This window comes from Salmo salar, chromosome ssa13 (assembly GCF_905237065.1).
Source record: "Salmo salar chromosome ssa13, Ssal_v3.1, whole genome shotgun sequence".
Taxonomy (NCBI): Eukaryota; Metazoa; Chordata; class Actinopteri; order Salmoniformes; family Salmonidae; genus Salmo; species Salmo salar.
Window position 1 is genome coordinate 19,999,670 of NC_059454.1, and position 18,356 is coordinate 20,018,025.

An 18,356-nucleotide genomic window follows, 5' to 3' on the forward strand; every position below is an offset into this window, starting at 1 on the left:
CTCTCTCTCTCTCTCTCTCTCCTCTTTCTCTCTCTCTCCTCTCTATCTTTTCTTCTCTTCTGATGTGTCTGCTCTCAGGGTTGTCAGCTGCAGTATATTTTTGTTTTTTCCTCCTCCCTTTCCAGTCTCTGTATCCAGGGACTTGTTATATAAGCCAAACCTCTGCAGAGAGAGCAGGAATGACCTTTTGTCTTCTCTTTATTTAAACTTCATGCATTTTTATATAGGTTAAAAGAGCTCTTGTTAAAAATTGAAAATAAAGATCTGCAATGTTACTTCGCTGTGTGTTCCAGAATGTGTTGATTCTGAGTGTTCTAGATTAGAATATGTTGACATGCCCAAAACAACAGAGACATGGAGTCAAGGAGATGTGTTGAGGGAAGCAGCATTTTTCATCAGCACATTTACTCAGCACACACACACAGAGTAAGGTATGACACCTATAAAATGAAAGGACCACGCCATGAAGTAATTTGTGGGAGTAGGTACATGCATAGTCCATTAAAGAATAAGGAGAGGTGGAAAGAGAGGGAGAGAAGTGGACAATGGAGAGAGATAGAGAGGGAGGGCGGGAGGGAGGGAGGGAATCGAGGCTCTTAGGGTTATTTAAGTCTGTTTTCTTAAAGGCTCCCAGTCGGCCCACCAGGAGCCAGCACGGTGTTGGTGGGCCCTTACACCAATCTTTCTGATTGGAAACCCCCAGTTCTGAATTGAAGGACCCCCTATGGTCCCTGTCAGTGTGGAAGAGATCGAGCTAGGTGTTAACCCCTGACCTCCAATGCCTCACTGTCCATTTCATTGTCACCTCCCCATGCATCTCAACCCCTGTCCCCCAAACACCACAATCCCACCCCTACAGCTGGGCATCTGCCACACCTGGAGGAGGCTCTGTGTTATGCCTTTATCAGCGAGACACTTTTTTCTTCAAGAGAAAATAATACGCCTTTATCATAGAATCTATTATAAACATGTTATTTCGTTTTTTTGGTCAGTAAGGCATTTTAAAACCCAGAGGTGTGCAATTGTTTTGACTGGTTGATTTAATAACATGTTTATAATGGCTGTCATGTTAGTGACGTTCTAATGTAATCTTTGACTTTATGGTCTCAGGGCACCATTGAAAATGAGACCCTGGACTCAACTGATTAAAGAAAAGTTAATAAAAAATATACAGTATATGTTAAGTGAAAACAATGAACATTTACCAGTCAGTATTTATTTCAGTTTCATAAGCAGGGCATCTGTCCTACTAGCTAATAGCCCCTTGAGAGGCCACAGAGGCTTGGAGACCTTCCCAATCTGTCCTACTAGCTAAACCTTTAAGAGGTCACAGAGGCTTGGGGACCTTCCTCATGTATCCTACTAGCGAATAGCCATTTGAGAGGCCACAGAGGCTTGGGGACCTTCCTCATCTGTCCTACTAACTAATAGCCATTTGAGAGGCCACAGAAGCTTGGGGACCTTCCTCATCTGTCCTACTAGCTAATAGCCATTTGAGAGGCCACAGAGGCTTGGGGACCTTCCTCATCTATCCTACTAACTAATAGCCCTTTAAGAGGCCACAGAAGCTTGGAGACCTTCGTCATCTGTCCTGCTAGCTAAACCTTTAAGAGGCCACAGAGGCTTGGGGACCTTCTCCATCTGTCCTACTAACTACGAGCCCTTTGAGAGACCACAGAGGCTTGGAGACCTTCCCCATGTGTGCTACTAGCTAAACCTTTAAGAGGTCACAGAGGCTTGGGGGCCTTTCCCATCTGTCCTACTAGCTAAACCTTTAAGAGGTCACAGAGGCTTGGGGGCCTTCTCCATCTGCACCCAGGGACAGTAGGCAATTGAATGAGGTTATCTCCTTCACTATTATCCCCTGGATGTCTTTGGATTTGGATTTGAGGTTAATGTAGACAAGGCCTCCCAATCTGTGATATCTAGCCACAGTGGACTTGCTCAGGGATTACAAACACACTAACAACGGAGTGTGTGTGTGTGTCTTCCAAACGCTTGTATCTAACCACAGTGGGGCAGCTCAGGGATTACACACAGATTAACAGTGGTAATCTGACACACAAACTCTGATTGGTCCGTGCTACTGTCCAATAAAGAGGTTTAGAGGGGTCAGAGCATGCAGATTTACAGAAAGAAACACACATCCGCACGTACTGATTCACATACATACACATTGCAGGCATGCATACACACATACACACGCATACATATATAAGAAGGGTGGCAGGTAGCCTAGTGGTTAAGAGCGTTGGGCCAGTAACTGAAAGGTCGCTAGTTCAAATCCCTGAGCCGACTAGGCGAAAAATCTGCCGATGTTCCCTTGCGCAAGGCACTTAACACTAATTGCTCCTGTAAGCTGCTCTGGTAAAAACGTTTGCTTAAATGTGAATGACTGCACACACTTATAATATTCATATATATACCCACTACATCACACAAACACACAGCCAGAAATGAAAACACATGATAACAGTGAACATGTACAGTCATGGCCAGAAGTTTTGAGAATGACACAAATATTAATTTTCACAAAGTCTGCTGCCTCAGTTTGTTTGATGGCAATTTGCATATACTCCAGAATGTTATGAAGAGTGATCAGATGAATTGAAATTGATTGCAAAGTCCCTCTTTGCCATGCAAATGAACTGAATCCCCCCAAAACATTTCCACTGCATTTCAGCCCTGCCACAAAAGGACCAGCTGACATCATGTCAGTGATTCTCTCGGTAACACAGGTGTGAGTGTTGACGACGACAAGGCTGGAGATCACTCTGTCATGCTGATTGAGTTTGAATAACAGACTGGAAGCTTCAAAAGGAGGGTGGTGCTTGGAATCATTGTTCTTCCTCTGTCAATCATGGTTAACTGCAAGGAAACACGTGACGTCATCATTGTTTTGCACAAAAAGGGCTTCACAGGCAAGGATATTGCTGCCAGTAAGATTGCACCTAAATCAACCATTTATCGGATCATCAAGAACTTCAAGGAGAGCGGTTCAATTGTTGTGAAGAAGGTTTCAGGGCGCCCAAGAAAGTCCAGCAAGCGCCAGGACCGTCTCCTAAAGTTGATTCAGCTGCGGGATCGGGGCACCACCAGTACAGAGCTTGCTCAGGAATGGCAGTAGGCAGGTGAGGCGAAGACTTTTGGAGGATGGCCTGGTGTCAAGAAGGGCAGCAAAGAAGCCACTTCTCTCTAGGAAAAACATCAGGGGCAGACTGATATTCTGCAAAAGGTACAGTGATTGGACTGCTGAGGACTGGGGTAAAGTAATTTTCTCTGATGAATCCCCTTTCCGATTGTTTGGGGCATCCGGAAAAAAGCTTGTCCGGAGAAGACAAGGTGAGTGCTACCATCAGTCCTGTGTCATACCAACAGTAAAGCATCCTGAGACCATTCATATGTGTGGTTGCTTCTCAGCCAAGGGAGAGGGCTCACTCACAATTTTGCCTAAGAACACAGTCATGAATAAAGAATGGTACCAACACATCCTCCGAGAGCAACTTCTCCCAACCATCCAGGAACAGTTTGGTGACGAACAATGCATTTTCCAGCATGATGGAGCACCTTGCCATAAGGCAAAAGTGATAACTAAGTGTCTCAGGGAACAAAACATTGATATTTTGGGTCCATGGCCAGGAAACTTCCCAGAGCTTAATCCCATTGAGAACTTGTGGTCAATCCTCAAGAGGTGGGTGGACAAACAAAAACCCACAAATTCTGACAAACTCCAAGCATTGATTATGCAGGAATGGGCTGCCATCAGTCAGGATGTGACCCAGAAGTTAATTGAGAGCATGCCAGGGAGGATTGCAGAGGTCTTGAAAAAGAAGGGTCAACACTGCAAATATTGACTCTTTGCATCAACTTCATGTAATTGTCAATAAAAGCCTTTGACACTTATGAAATGCTTGTATTTATACTTCAGTATTCCATAGTAACACCTGACAAAAATATCTAAAGACAATGAAGCAGCAAACTTTGTGGAAATTAATATTTGTGTCATTCTCAAAACTATTGGCCACGACTGTATGCAATATAAATGCAGACACTGATACAATACTTGATCATTGAAGGATAAACATACCACACATATTGCAAAATCCTTTCCTCTATCCCTCTATATCCTCCTGCTTTTTCTCTCTATCTCTCCTCTGAAGAAGAGGTGTGGGAAGAGATGGAAGGACTGGAGGGGGTGGTGTTTTTGTGGAGATGTTTGGGAGGATGATTACTTGGGGATGGGGAGGGGGTAGAGGATGAAGACATAGGTCCTGACTAAGCATTGAGAGGTCCTTAACTACTGCTTTGATTGGCATCAACCCTCTCCCTAAGCTCTGATGGAGCTTATCGATGCGTGTGTGTGTGTCTACAAAGTGTGTGTTGGAAGGAGTCTATGAAAGAAAACAACACTTAAAGCTGGCAAAAGAAAGGAGAGGAAAATATTTTCCCTTTTGGGATATATTTTTACCATTTCCATGCGTGACCAGGACAGCCAGGTCACCCGGGATACAAGTCAGTGTTCAACGTCCATCCATGTCTGAGGACGTCGGGAGATGCCGTGGAAACAGGCCACTAGGGCAACAGTGAGCGCTGTCACCTTCAAGTACGTTTCACATCTGCCTCTGATTCCAAAAGTTGCAAGTTTGAATCCAGCGATAGAAAGTTGTTTTTGAGATATTTATTTTAAGCCTATCCCAAACCTTAACCCTCAACCATTCAGAGTTAATGCCTAACCTTAAGATTTGGGAGTTTCTTAATCCTAACCCTGAAAATGAAGAGTTAATGCCTAAACTTATCCTTAAACACTTTGAAATTTGACGTTTGCAACAACTTTGACATGTTACGTTAGTTGCAGCTAGTTGCAGCAGGAACCATGTGTTCTGTGGTTTTAAACTATCCTCTGCTTGGCCAGGCATTATGCTAGCGGCAGGCAATCGGTTGTGTGGTGGTGGTGGTGATAAGGGTCAGTGTTTACCCAGAGGCCAGGAGGACAATAGCAGGCCTGGGTCTGGACTGGTGGAGGCCTAGCCGTCCTGACCCCCCTATTGTCTGAATACGCAGTGCAGAGCTAGAGTAACAGATGGCCTAGCTGGCCTGTTAAATCTGTTACCTTTCTGTGTGATGTACAATATGTCCTCTCTTCTACGACTGACCGCGGGGACACAGCATCTGTCCATCCCTCACAGACTGGGTTGAAGTGGAAGAGCGGAACACACACCCACGCATGTACACACACATTTTAAAATGGTGACGATAGAGTCCTGGTGCACCTGCTAAAAACAACATGAAATAGGCCTAAAGTTTCAACAGCTTTAGCCTGGTAACCATATTGCTTCTACTTTAAATAGCTGATCATCTACATAGAAAAAGCAACCAAACCGTTCCATGCAGAATAACGATCTGGCATTGCATAACCTGTACCATCCTCACTCTGGATTCATCCTCTCTTCCTCATGCTGAGTGAAATGTACGCTTAGTGAATCCGAAAATAAAACAAAAAAAACCTTTATCAGAAGCAAATTTTTTCTCTGAATGTGATGCTCCTTGAGACAGTGATCAAGCGTGGATAAGATGTTAGATGTTATGTAAATATATGAACTATGTGGTGATACCTAACCAGCTACTGTACACCAGCCATATTCCTTTAGCTGAGACAATGTGCTACTGTACACCAGCCATATTCCTTTAGCTGAGACAATGTACTACTGTCCTCCAGCCACATTCCTTTAGCTGAGACAATGTGCTACTGTCCTCCAGCCACATTCCTTTAGCTGAGACAATGTGCTACTGTCCACCAGCCACATTCCTTTAGCTGAGACAATGTACTACTGTCCACCAATCACATTGCTTTAGCTGAGACAATGTACTACTGTCCTCCAGCCACATTCCTTTAGCTGAGACAATGTGCTACTGTCCACCAGCCACATTCCTTTAGCTGAGACAATGTACTACTGTCCACCAATCACATTGCTTTAGCTGAGACAATGTACTACTGTCCTCCAGCCACATTCCTTTAGCTGAGACAATGTGCTACTGTCCACCAATCATATTGCTTTAGCTGAGACAATGTGCTACTGTCCTCCAGCCACATTCCTTTAGCTGAGACAATGTGCTACTGTCCACCAGCCATATTCCTTTAGCTGAGACAATGTACTACTGTCCTCCAGCCACATTCCTTTAGCTGAGACAATGTACTACTGTCCACCAGCCACATTCCTTTAGCTGAGACAATGTACTACTGTCCACCAGCATTAGAAGAGTTTGTGGTTGGCGTGTCTGTCTCAAAGCAACTACCCCCTTCCTCGCTCACAGCAACTACCACCCCCTGGTGTGATTTATCATCGTGACGACCGGGCGAAGGCCTTTAGATGGAGATTGGGCTGAATTGTGGTAATTTGCATGTACAAAGTGTGCACTGTCTACAGGCATTGATTTATTACAGCTACAGAGGTTAATGACAGTTCTGCTCATTGCTGCTTGTTCTTTCCACTGTAATGTGGTTATAAGGAGTCGATGCCGGGACCCTGTGGCTTTGTCTCCCTCCCTCCCTCCATTCCTCCATCCATCCATCCATCCATCCATCCATCCATCCATTCCTCCATCCCTCCCTCCCTCCCTCCCTCCCTCCCTCCCTCCCTCCCTCCCTCCCTCCCTCCCTCCCTCCCTCCCTCCCTCCCTCCCTCCCTCCCTCCCTCCCTCCCTCCCTCCCTCCCTCCCTCCCTCCATCCATCCGTCCATCCATCCGTCCCTCCATCCGTCCCTCCCTCTGTCCCTCCCTCTCTCCATCCATCCATCCCTCCATCCAAACCCAGTGGGCTGTCATTTATTTTCACTTTAAATTCTCTGCTAGGGTTAATTATCTTTAGGAACAGCCTGTGTAAGAGGATTGACTAAAACAAAGTCTGTCTCGTTGGATTTATGTAGCACCTAGTTACACAGAGAAATGTTTTGATTCATCTTGTTGTATATATTGTATAGATATTATGTATAGTGTGTTCATGTTCACAGGGCTCCCTTGAAAATGGGACCCTGGTCTCAATGGTGGCCCACCATGTAGAAATAAAAGTATATAGAGTACCAGTCAAAAGTTTGGACACAGCTACTCATTCAAGGGTTTTTCTTTATTTTTACTATTATCTTACATTGTAGAATATTAGTGAAGAGACCAAAACTATGAAATAACACATATGGAGTCATGTAGTAACCAAAAAAGTGTTAAACAAATCAAAATAGATTTTAGATTTTAGATTATTCAGGCTGTATCACATCCAGCCGTGATTGGGAGTCCCATAGGGCGGCGCACAATTGGCCCAGTGTCGTCCGGGGTAGGCCGTCATTGTAAACAAAAAGTTGTTCTTAACTGACTTGCCTAGATAGATAAAGGTAAAAAAGGTAAAACCTTTTTTTTAAATGACATCTTTGCACACTCTTGCTATTCTCTCAACCAGCGTCCCCTGGAATGCTTTTCCAACAGTCTTGAAGGAGTTCCCACATATGCTGAGTACTGCTTTTCCTTCACTCTGTGGTTCAACTCATCCCAAACCATCTCAATTAGGTTGAGGTGGGGTGATTGTGGAGGCCAGGTCATCTGATGCAACACTCCATCACTCTTCTTCTTGGTCAAATAGCCCTTACACAGCCTGGAGGTGTGTTGGGTCATTGTCCTGTAGAAAATCAAATTATAGTCCCACTAAGCACAAACCATATGGGATGGCAAATTGCTGCAGAATGCTGAGGAAGCCATGCTGTTTAAATGTGCCTTGAACTCTAAATAAATCAAAGACAGTGTCACCAGCAAAGCACCCCCACATCATCACACCTCCTCCATGCTTCACGGTGGGAACCACACATACAGAGATCATCCGTTCACCTACTCTGCATCTCACAAAGACACGGCGGATGGAACCAAAAATCTCAAATTTGGACTTATTAGACCAGACCAAAGGACAGATTTCCGCCGGTCTAAAGTCCATTGCTAATGTCCTCGTGAGAGACAGTTTCATCATAGCGTTTGATGATTTTTGCGACTGCACTTGAAGAAACATTCAAAGTTCTTGAAATGTTCTGCATTGACTGACATTCATGTCAAAAAGTAATGCTGGACTGTTGTTTGTCTTTGCTTATTTGAGCTGTTCTTGCCATAATATGGACTTAGTATTTTACCAAATAGGGCTATCTTCTGTATACCACCCCTACCTTGTCACAACACAACTGATTGGCTCAAAGACATCAAGAAGGAAAGAAATTCCACAAATTAATTTTTAACAAGGCACACCTGTTAATTGAAATGTATTCCAGGTGACTACTTCATGAAGCTGGTTGAGAGAAGGCCAAGAGTGTGCAAAGCTGTCATCAAGGTGGCTACTTTGAAGAATCTCAAATATGAAATATATTTTGATTTGTTTAACACTTATTTGGTTACTACATGATTCCATATGTGTTATTTCTTAGTCTTTCTCCAAACACTTGAATGAGTAGGTGTTTCCAAACTTTTGACTGGTACTGTATATATATATATATTTAAATGGGTAGATATTAGGATATGGTTAGACAAAATGCATATAGGCATGCACACACACACACGCACACACACACACACACACACACACACACACACACACAGAGCCATCTAGTCAATGTCAAGAGAGGATAATGTCCAACGTATTTACAAAACACCCATGGTATGTGTCACTCAAATCAGTTTTGCCATGTCTTTTTGAAGTTGTCTGTTTATGCTACTAAAGCATTGCCAAAGAGAATTCACTAGTACTGCGCCTCTCAGCTGGGTATTGCATTTTCTGCTTTTATCAAATGGAAAAATATCAGTTTTTCTTCTCTTCCAAGAAAACTTTCATGAATTTGAAATATTCTGACTGTTTTTAAGAAGCGTGAAAGCGCCTCTCTCTCTGTCCCCATCTCTCTCTCTCCATCTCTCTCGTGCACCCTCTCGTGCACCCTCTTTCTCCCTCTCTCCTCCTTTTTATCATTTCCATCACATGTTCAATGAAATACGAAAGTTTACAGAATGACTTTGAAGCCCAATGTGTGTAAGATTAACAGAGAACAGAGAGAAGGAATGTACTCCAGAGAACCCTCTCTCTCTCTCGCTCTCTCTCTCTCTCTCTCTCTCTCTCTCTCTCTCTCTCTCTCTCTCTCTCTCTCTCTCTCTGACTTTCTGTCCCTCTGTCTCTCTCTATCTAACTCTCTCCCTCTCTCTCTCCCTCTCCCTCTCCCTCTGAGCTAGGACAGAATGACAGAGAGAGGGAGAGAGGGAGAGGGAGACTGAGAGAGAGGGAGAGAGAGTAAGCGAGAGAGAGAGAGAGAAAGGGAGAGAGAGAGGGAGAGAGGGAGACAGGGGGGAGAGAGGGAGAGAGAGCAAGAGAGAGGGAGAGAGAGAGGGAGAGAGAGGTAGAGGGAGAGAGAGAGAAAGAGAGAGAGAGAGAGAGAGGGGGAGAGAGAGAGAGAGAGGAAGAGAGAGAGAGATGGAGGGAGGGAGGGAGGGAGAGAGGGACAGAGAGAGGGAGAGAGAGGAGAGAGAGGGAGGGAGGGAGGGAGGGAGGGAGGGAGGGTTAGCAGGCTCTAATGCAGTAGTAGTAGTGGTTGGCATGCTGTAGGATAGAGAGAGAGCAGGCTTCTGTCTGTGCCAGACACTGTAGAGGACTTACACACCATCTGTCACAAACTGCAGTGCTAGTGCAGGGCCTGGAACCTACCGCACACAAATCACACTGGGAAATAATACTATTATATAGAACGAGGACACTTTCACACCAAATAAATAGAGAAAATACTATTTGATATACAGTTGAAGTCGGAAGTTTACATACACTTAGCTTGGAGTCATTAAAACTAGTTTTTTCAACCACTCCACAAATTTCTTGTTAACAAACTATAGTTTTGGCAAGTCAGTTAGGACATCTACTTTGTGCATGACACAAGTACTTTTTCCAACAATTGTTTACAGACAGATTATTTCACTTATACTTCCCTTTATCACAATTCCAGTGGCTCAGAAGTTTACATACACTAAGTTGACTGTGCCTTTAAACAGCTTGGAAAATTCCAGAAAATGATGTCATGGCTTTAGAAGCTTCTGATAGGCTAATTGACATCGTTTGAGTCAATTGGAGGTGTACCTGTGGATGTATTTCAAGGTCTACCTTCAAACTCAGTGCCTCTTTGCTTGACATCATGGAAAAATCAAAAGAAATCAGCCAAGACCTCAGAAAAAAATTGGACCTCCATGAGTCTGGTTCATTCTTGGGTGCAATTTCCAAACGCCTGAAGGTACCACGTTCATCTGTACAAACAATAGTACGCAAGTATAAACACCATGGGACCACGCAGCCGTCATACTGCTCAGGAAGGAGACGCGTTCTGTCTCGTAGAGATGAATGTACTTTGGTGCGAAAAGTGCAAATCAATCCCAGAACAACAGCAAAGAACCTTGTGAAGATGCTGGAGGAAACAGGTACAAAAGTATCTATATCCACAGTAAAACGAGTCCAATATCGACATAACCTGAAAGGCCGCTCAGCAAGGAATAAGCCACTGCTCCAAAATAACCATAAAAAAAGCCAGACTACGGTTTGCAACTGCACATGGGGACACAGATTGTACTTTTTGGAGAAATGCCCTCTGGTCTGATGAAACAGAAATAGAACTGTTTGGCCATAATGACCATCGTTATTAGGCTTACAAACCGAAGAACACCATCCCAACCGTGAGGCACGGGGTGGCAGCATCATGTTGTGCTGGTGCTTTGCTGCAGGAGGGACTGGTGCACCTCACAAAATAGATGGCATCATGAAGAGGGAAAATTATGTGGATATATTGAGGCAACATCTCAAGACATCAGTCAGGAAGTTAAAGCTTGGTCGCAAATGGGTCTTCCAAATGGACAATGACACCAAGCATACTTCCAAAGTTGTGGCAAAATGGCTTAAGGACAACAAAAGTCAAGGTATTGGAGTGGCCATCACAAAGCCCTGACCTCAATCCTATCGATCATTTGTGGGCAGAACTGAAAAAGCGGGTGCGAGCATGGAGGCCTACAAACATGACTCAGTTACACCAGCTCTGCAGGAGGAATGGGCTAAAATTCACCCAACTTATTGTGGGAAGCTTGTGGAAGGCGACCCGAAACATTTGACTCAAGTTAAACAATTGAAAGGCAATGCTACCAAATACTAATTGATTGTATGTAAACTTCTGACCCACTCGGAATGTGATGAAAGAAATAAAAGCTGAAATAAATCATTCTCTCTACTATTATTCTGACATTTCACATTCTTAACATAAAGTGGTGATCCTAACTGACGCTAAGGTGTATGTAAACTTCCGACTTCAAATGTATATATATATGAATGTAAAGCAATAATAAAAGGATGTGAACATTTACATGAAGGAAATCCTGGAGAACTTGCTGCAATCTGAACAGTTCTCATTTGAAAAAAATGACCATTGATGTTTGGATGCTTGATATCAGTTGGAAAATGTCACAAAGCAGATTGTCAAAAAAACAAGCACAACAATAAAAAGATAATTCAACATTTGAACATGTCAAGAATTTTCTATTGAAAATGCCTCAGTAAAACAGAATAAAAGGCATTTTTTGTATTATTGTATACCTGAGGAGAGAAAGAGAACAGCCTTCTCTGAACAGAGATCCTTCCAGTCACTGCACAACAAATGCAGAATCAGAAATACACATTTGTACCTAATGCATTGAGAAAGCTATAGCGGGGAATAAATGGATGAAATTCTACGTTTTGAGAAAGATGAACATTTCTTCTGCTTCTAATCTCTGAGACTGACATTTGAAGGAATATGCTCTAAAGTCCACAGCATACCTGGAGCTCATATTAAAATCTCCCATTCATTTCTAGAACAAACATCTAGCGATGATTTTTCTAAAATTACTGAACTAAAAAAAAGACATTTACATAATCTTTGGTGTTCTGTTTGCATATCCATTATTTTATGGTGCTGGGTTTCTGTTTTTGATTGATTACTGTAGCGTTTCATGTGTCAATGTGTTTGTTCATATTGCAGCCTGTGTTTGGGGGTTTCTTGGGTGGGGGTGTAAATAGTGGGGTTAGGGTTAGGGATTGGGGTTAGGATCTGTCATGCTGTGTTGTCAGTCTTTGTTGAATAATCAGCTGCCTTCTGTTGGGGTCAAGGTTGGTTAAGGTCAGGGGTCACCAACAACAGCGGGTGTCTTATAAGGCAAGGTGGTGTGTCTGCCACGTCTGTCTGCTACGTCATAGTCTCATACACACACACGCACACACACACACCCAACCCCCTATCCGGCTGGTGCAGACTGACATCTTAGGATGGATAGCTCATGTTTAAACTGACTCACTAATACATGTCATCTCCATAAGAAAACTTCCCCCACTGCAGGGGGCTGGCTGTGCTGTCTGGTCCTACTCATAGTAATATCTAATGATGAGGAAAAGACGGTTGTTTTCCCCACACCTGCCCTCCCTCCCCCTCCCTCTGTTTATCCCTTCATCCCTCTCTCATAACCCCTCCCTCTTCTCCCTACCCCCTCCTTCTAAACCCAGTCTGGGAGACTGGGGGATTTGGGGGTGAACAGGGTTGTCTGAGTGTGTGGCGCGTGCCAAGCAGCAGCTGCTGATTCCCCCCCCCTTTAACACACACACACACACACACACACACACACACACACACACACACACACACACACACACACACACACACACACACACACACACACACACACACATACTGACAAACACACACACACACACACATACTGACAAACACACACACACACACTGACAAACACACACACACACACACATACTGACAAACACAGACACACACACACACACACACACACACATACACAAACACATACACAAACACATACTGACAAACACATACACACAGTGACACACACATACTGCCTGGCTGAGAGGAACAGGCAGGTGAAATTAAGGTCATAAGGTGTTCTGCTGTTATCCTTGCCCTGCATCCAAGGACAGGTTGGCCTCCCAGGGATTGACCCAGGACCAAGACAGCCAGAGGAATATATGAAGTGTGAAGAAATTGAGACAGGAGATGGGACAGAGGATGTAAAGGGCTTGTGTAGTCTGGTCTGAGTGTATACTGTCTTCCATGCTGATGGGCTGATGATCAGATATGCTTTCACCTCAGGTTGCTATTCTATTACCTTCACCCGTCCATCCTTGTTTACCACAGTTCAACCCTTTCTTGTAAAAGGATAAAGAGGACACGTGTGAGGGGGAAGTGTGTGCATGTGTGTGTGTTTGTGTGTGTGTGCGTGAGCGTGTTTGTGAGTGTGAGTGTGTGTGTGTGTGTGTGCAGAATAGCGCTGTACCTCCTGTCTATCTCTCTCTCTCTCTTTCTCTCTCCCTCTCTCACTATCTCTCTCTCTCTCACTTTCAGAGGAAGGTGACAGACCGCTCCTCCTCTCAGTCGATACCGGCCACCGCTTCGCGTGCCCACCACACTCAGGCCAGTTGCCATGGAAACAAGAGGAAATGGTGTGTGTTTTTTGGGTGGATGATGTTTGTGTATGTGTGTGTGTGTATGTGTGTGTGTGTGTGTGTGTGTGTGTGTGTGTGTGTGTGTGTGTGTGTGTGTGTGTGTGTGTGTGTGTGTGTGTGTGTGTAGAAGTGGGAGTTTAGTTCGACACACCTTATGAAATGGGACTCATGTTTGAAAACACTTTTAACATGTAATACCCTGCAGCTCACACATCTCATCATGCACAGCGTATAGTGTAACACACAGATTCAGTATGCTTTGTTCCCTTATCCCAGGAGATTTATTTATTTGTTGTAGAAATGTGTGTGTGTTAACCATACAGATATGCCCGGACACTACATCATGTGTCCTCCTAGCTCAACCCCATGTTCTCTTCTGTACAGTCTTGTGTTTGCCTTTGTGAAACAGAACTGTTTAAATGTGGCAAGTGCTCTCGTCCTCTATTTTATCTGTGGGATGAGGGAACGGGTGATTATGATAGAGCGGTGATTCCCTTGTTTATAGGAACAACAATACAATGCCATTCGTGCCTTCCTCCCACAGGAAACTGGGTTCTTTCCACATCATTATCAGCCCTTCTCCCTCCTGTCCTCCCCCATCACACTGTCATACATTTTGTTTGAGAGAGACATTCGTAAATATTGTCTGTTCAGGTGTTTGTTTGTTGGTGTGTGCGCGTGTGTGGACATACATTCACATGTCTAGTTGTGTGTGAATTCTCCTGTATCAGCAGATTGGAGGTTTTAATTGCTGTGTTAATTGATTGGAAGTCTATTTAGTGTGCGATGAGGCAATCAGCTCAGTGGCTTTATGGACTTAATGATTCAACACAGCAACACCAGGCCTGCTAATGAACCACTCTCACTGTCATCTGCATCAGGGGGCTCCCAAACTTTTTCACTCAGGCCCCGCTTCCAGCGATGGGGAACATCCTGCACCTCCCCTGCGTGCACGCGTGCCAAGTCTTTTTCTATGGGCACAAGCATTGTTCATGACAAAAACTATTCACTCCCTTCTTGGCCGAGAGAACCTTTTGCAGATTTGAAACTTATTTCCTGCAATTCTATACATTTTGCCATGTCTGTATATTCAAGTAATATTTGAGTGACTTAAACATTACAATAAAATCTATGGGCTAAAAAAACCTAGCTGAAAAATGTTAGCTGACATGGGCTAGTTGATCTGGACATTTCTGTTGTAAATATCTATCTAATGTACAGAACGTAATGACTGGCATGACAAGGGGAACTGGTGATGCACTACCCTATTTAGAAATTTCACCTTGTGCATTCTTCTATTATTCTATTATTATTATTATAGTTATATTTTTTATTTATGGGGGGGTGCGTGTTTTTAAGCTAGGTTTTTTGTGATTGTAATGTTTAAGTCAGGCAAATGTCAATTGAATACACAGACATGGCAAAATGTATAGAATTGCTGACCCCTATCACCCGACAGTTGGGGAACCACTGATCGACATTATCAGAGCGAGAGAGAAGGGGAGGGTGAACAGAGAGGGAGTCCTGGGAAAGAGGGTAGAGAGAGCGGTGGCGAGAACTATTTTCACTGGAACTCAGGGAATATTTTGTTCCTCAGAAGCTGAGATGTTGAGTTCATGTGTTCTTGAAATTGAGTACATTTGAGGAATTTTCTAAAATTGTGTTTGTTCAAATTTCTCAACATATCCACATATACAGTTGAAGTTGGAAGTTTACATACACTTAGGTTGGAGTCATTAAAACTTGTTTTTCAACCACTCCACACTCCAGAGAGAGGGAGGGAGGGAGAGAGAGAGAGAGAGAGAGGGAGGGAGGGAGGGAGGGAGAGTTAGCAGGCTCTAATGCAGTAGTAGTAGTGGTTGGCATGCTGTAGGATAGAGAGAGAGAGCAGGCTTCTGTCTGTGCCAGACACTGTAGAGGACTTACACACCATCTGTCACAAACTGCAGTGCTAGTGCAGGGCCTGGAACCTACCGCACACAAATCACACTGGGAAATAATACTATTATATAGAACGAGGACACTTTCACACCAAATAAATAGAGAAAATACTATTTGATATACAGTTGAAGTCGGAAGTTTACATACACTTAGCTTGGAGTCATTAAAACTAGTTTTTTAACCACTCCACAAATTTCTTGTTAACAAACTATAGTTTTGGCAAGTCAGTTAGGACATCTACTTTGTGCATGACACAAGTACTTTTTCCAACAATTCTTTTTTATTAAATATTTTTCATTTTTTATTATTTATTGCAAAAAAACACAAGGAAGGGATAACATTAAAGTATTAGAACATGAAGGACAAACAATACAGCAGCAATACACTATCAAACATGTATCAGACTTTCCGCAACAGAGCCAACAATTGTTTATAGACAGATTATTTCACTTATAATTCACTGTATCTTAATTCCAGTGGGTTGGAAGTTTACATACACTAAGTTGACTGTGCCTTTAAACAGCTTGGAAAATTCCAGAAAACGATGCCATGGCAAATTAATCCCAGAACAACAGCAAAGGACGTTGTGAAGATACTGGAGGAAACAGGTACAAAAGTATCTATATCCACAGTAAAAGGAGTCCTATATCAACACAACCTGAAAGGCCGCTCAGCAAGGAAAAAGCCACTGCTCCAAAACCGCCATAAAAAAGCCAGACTATCGTTTGCAACTGCACATGGGGACAAAAATCATACATTTTGGAGAAATGGTCTGATGAAACAGAAATAGAACTGTTTGGCCATAATGACCATCAATATGTTTGGAGGAAAAATGGGGAGGCTTGCAAGCCAAAGAACACCATCCCAACCGTGAAGCACGGGGGTGGCAGCATCATGTTGTGGGGGTGCTTGCTACAGGAGGGACTGGTGCACTTCACAAAATGGCATCATGAGGAAGGAACATTATGTAGATATATTGAAGCAACATATCAAGACATCAGTCAGGAAGTTAAAGCTTGGTCGCAAATGGGTCTTCCAAATGGACAATGACCCCAAGCATACTTCCAAAGTTGTGGCAAGATGGCTTAAGGACAACAAAGTCAAGGTATTGGAGTGGCCATCACAAAGCCCTGACCTCAATCTCAAAGAACATTTGTGGGCAGAACTGAAAAAGCGTGTGCGAGCAAGGAGGCCTACAAACCTGACTCAGTTACACCAGCTCTGTAAGGAGGAATGGGACAAAATCAACCAACTTATTGTGGGAAGCTTGTGGAAGGCTACCTGAAACGTTTGACCCAAGTTAAACAATTTAAAGGCATTGCTACCAAATACTAATTGAGTGTATGTAAACTTCTGACCCACTGGGAATGTGATGAAAGTAATAGAATCTGAAATAAATAATTTTCTCTACTATTCTTCGGACATTTTACATTCTTAAAATAAAGTGGTGATCCTAACTGACCTAAGACAGGGAATTTTTACTAGGATTAAATGTCAGGAATTGTGAAAAACTGAGTTTAAATGTATTTAGCTAAGGAGTATGTAAACTTCTGACTTCAACTGTATGTTTAGAGAGAAAATAAACTAAACCAGTTTCATGGCATTTCTTTTCTGAGAGGAGAAAGAAAGAGGGGGAGAACAGAGAGAAAGAGCCAGTTCCAGTTCTGTTCCAGAATGTGTTTCAACATCAAATCAATATTTTGTGGTGAGAGCGAGCATCACTCTTGTTATAGAACTAAGAAGCGTTTTGTTAAGTGAAAAGGAAAACCACTTCTACACTAAATCAGCACTCAGTTTCTGTGAAGACACCATAGAATAGGTTTGTATGCAATCTATACTGCGGAATCGGTGATGCCTATTCATGTGCATTTGTGTTTGTGCACTGTGTGTGTGCACTGTGCAGGTAGGTCCTTACACAGCCACCATTTTGACTACTCAGCCAGTGTCCAGAGGTTGAAGATGGAGAGAAGCCTGAAAGCAAGACGGCAGAGCTGTGCAGCGATGAGGATCGTAGAGAGAAATGTGGTGTGATTTCTGGCACCTCATAACTGCTGTAGCATCATCCAAGTGGATGATCCATTTTGGTAGTAGTGTATTTTTGGGGGGTTGCTTTAATAAAGCGCTTTGAGATTCTTTATGTGATGAATAGCTTTGAAAAACATATTATTGATTATTATTTACTCCTCATAGTTTCATTACAGAAGACATTCTGTTTTCAATAATCCATTCGTATCTTCTTTGCAATTAAAAACAAAAAATCTCATATTTTTTGTGATTGTTGTTTGAGGGGTGTTTCCCCTCCTCCTCCTTCTCCTCCTCATCCCTCCTCCCCCCCCCTCCTCCTCCCCCCTCCTCCTCCTTCCCCTCCTCCTCCTTCTCCTCCTTTCCCTCCTCCGCCCCCCTCCTCCTGATCCCTCCTCCCACCCCCTCCTCCTCCCCCCTCCTCCTCATCCCTCCTCCCCCCCTCCTCCTCCCCCCTCCTCCTCCTTTCCCTCCTCCCCCCCTCCTCATCCCTCCTCCTCCCCCCTCCTCCTCCTCCCCCCTCCTCATCCCTCCTCCTCCCCCCTCCTCCTCCTTTCCCCCCCTCCTCATCCCTCCTCCTCCCCCCTCCTCCTCCTTCCCCTCCTCCTCCATCCCCCCCTTACCCCCCTCCTCCCCCCTCCTCCTCCTTCCCCTCCTCCTCCATCCCCCCCTTACCCCCCCTCCTCCGTCCCAAGACCGTGGTGCTGTTATTGGTGTTCTATTTTCCCTCTTCCATCCAGAGGTAATTTGGATGTTGAAATTGCACTCTTCTTCCCTCCCTGTGTGCTCCTCTTCGATTTCCTGTCTGGGTGGCTGCCATCACTCCTGTCTTGTTCTAGCTCCAAGACCTTG

The 18,356-nt window shown here is 43.9% G+C and overlaps 1 protein-coding gene across 1 annotated transcript in view; it reads left to right on the forward strand.

Moving 5' to 3' along the window:
* LOC123726134 (keratin-associated protein 5-1-like) overlaps positions 1 to 18,356 on the forward strand; it is a 49,515-nt gene that overhangs the window by 11,912 nt on the left and 19,247 nt on the right. The window contains exon 4 of the mRNA XM_045692728.1: positions 13,562 to 13,664. Within this exon, the coding sequence (XP_045548684.1) occupies positions 13,562 to 13,664 (103 nt within the window). The remainder of the gene's footprint in view (positions 1 to 13,561; positions 13,665 to 18,356) is intronic.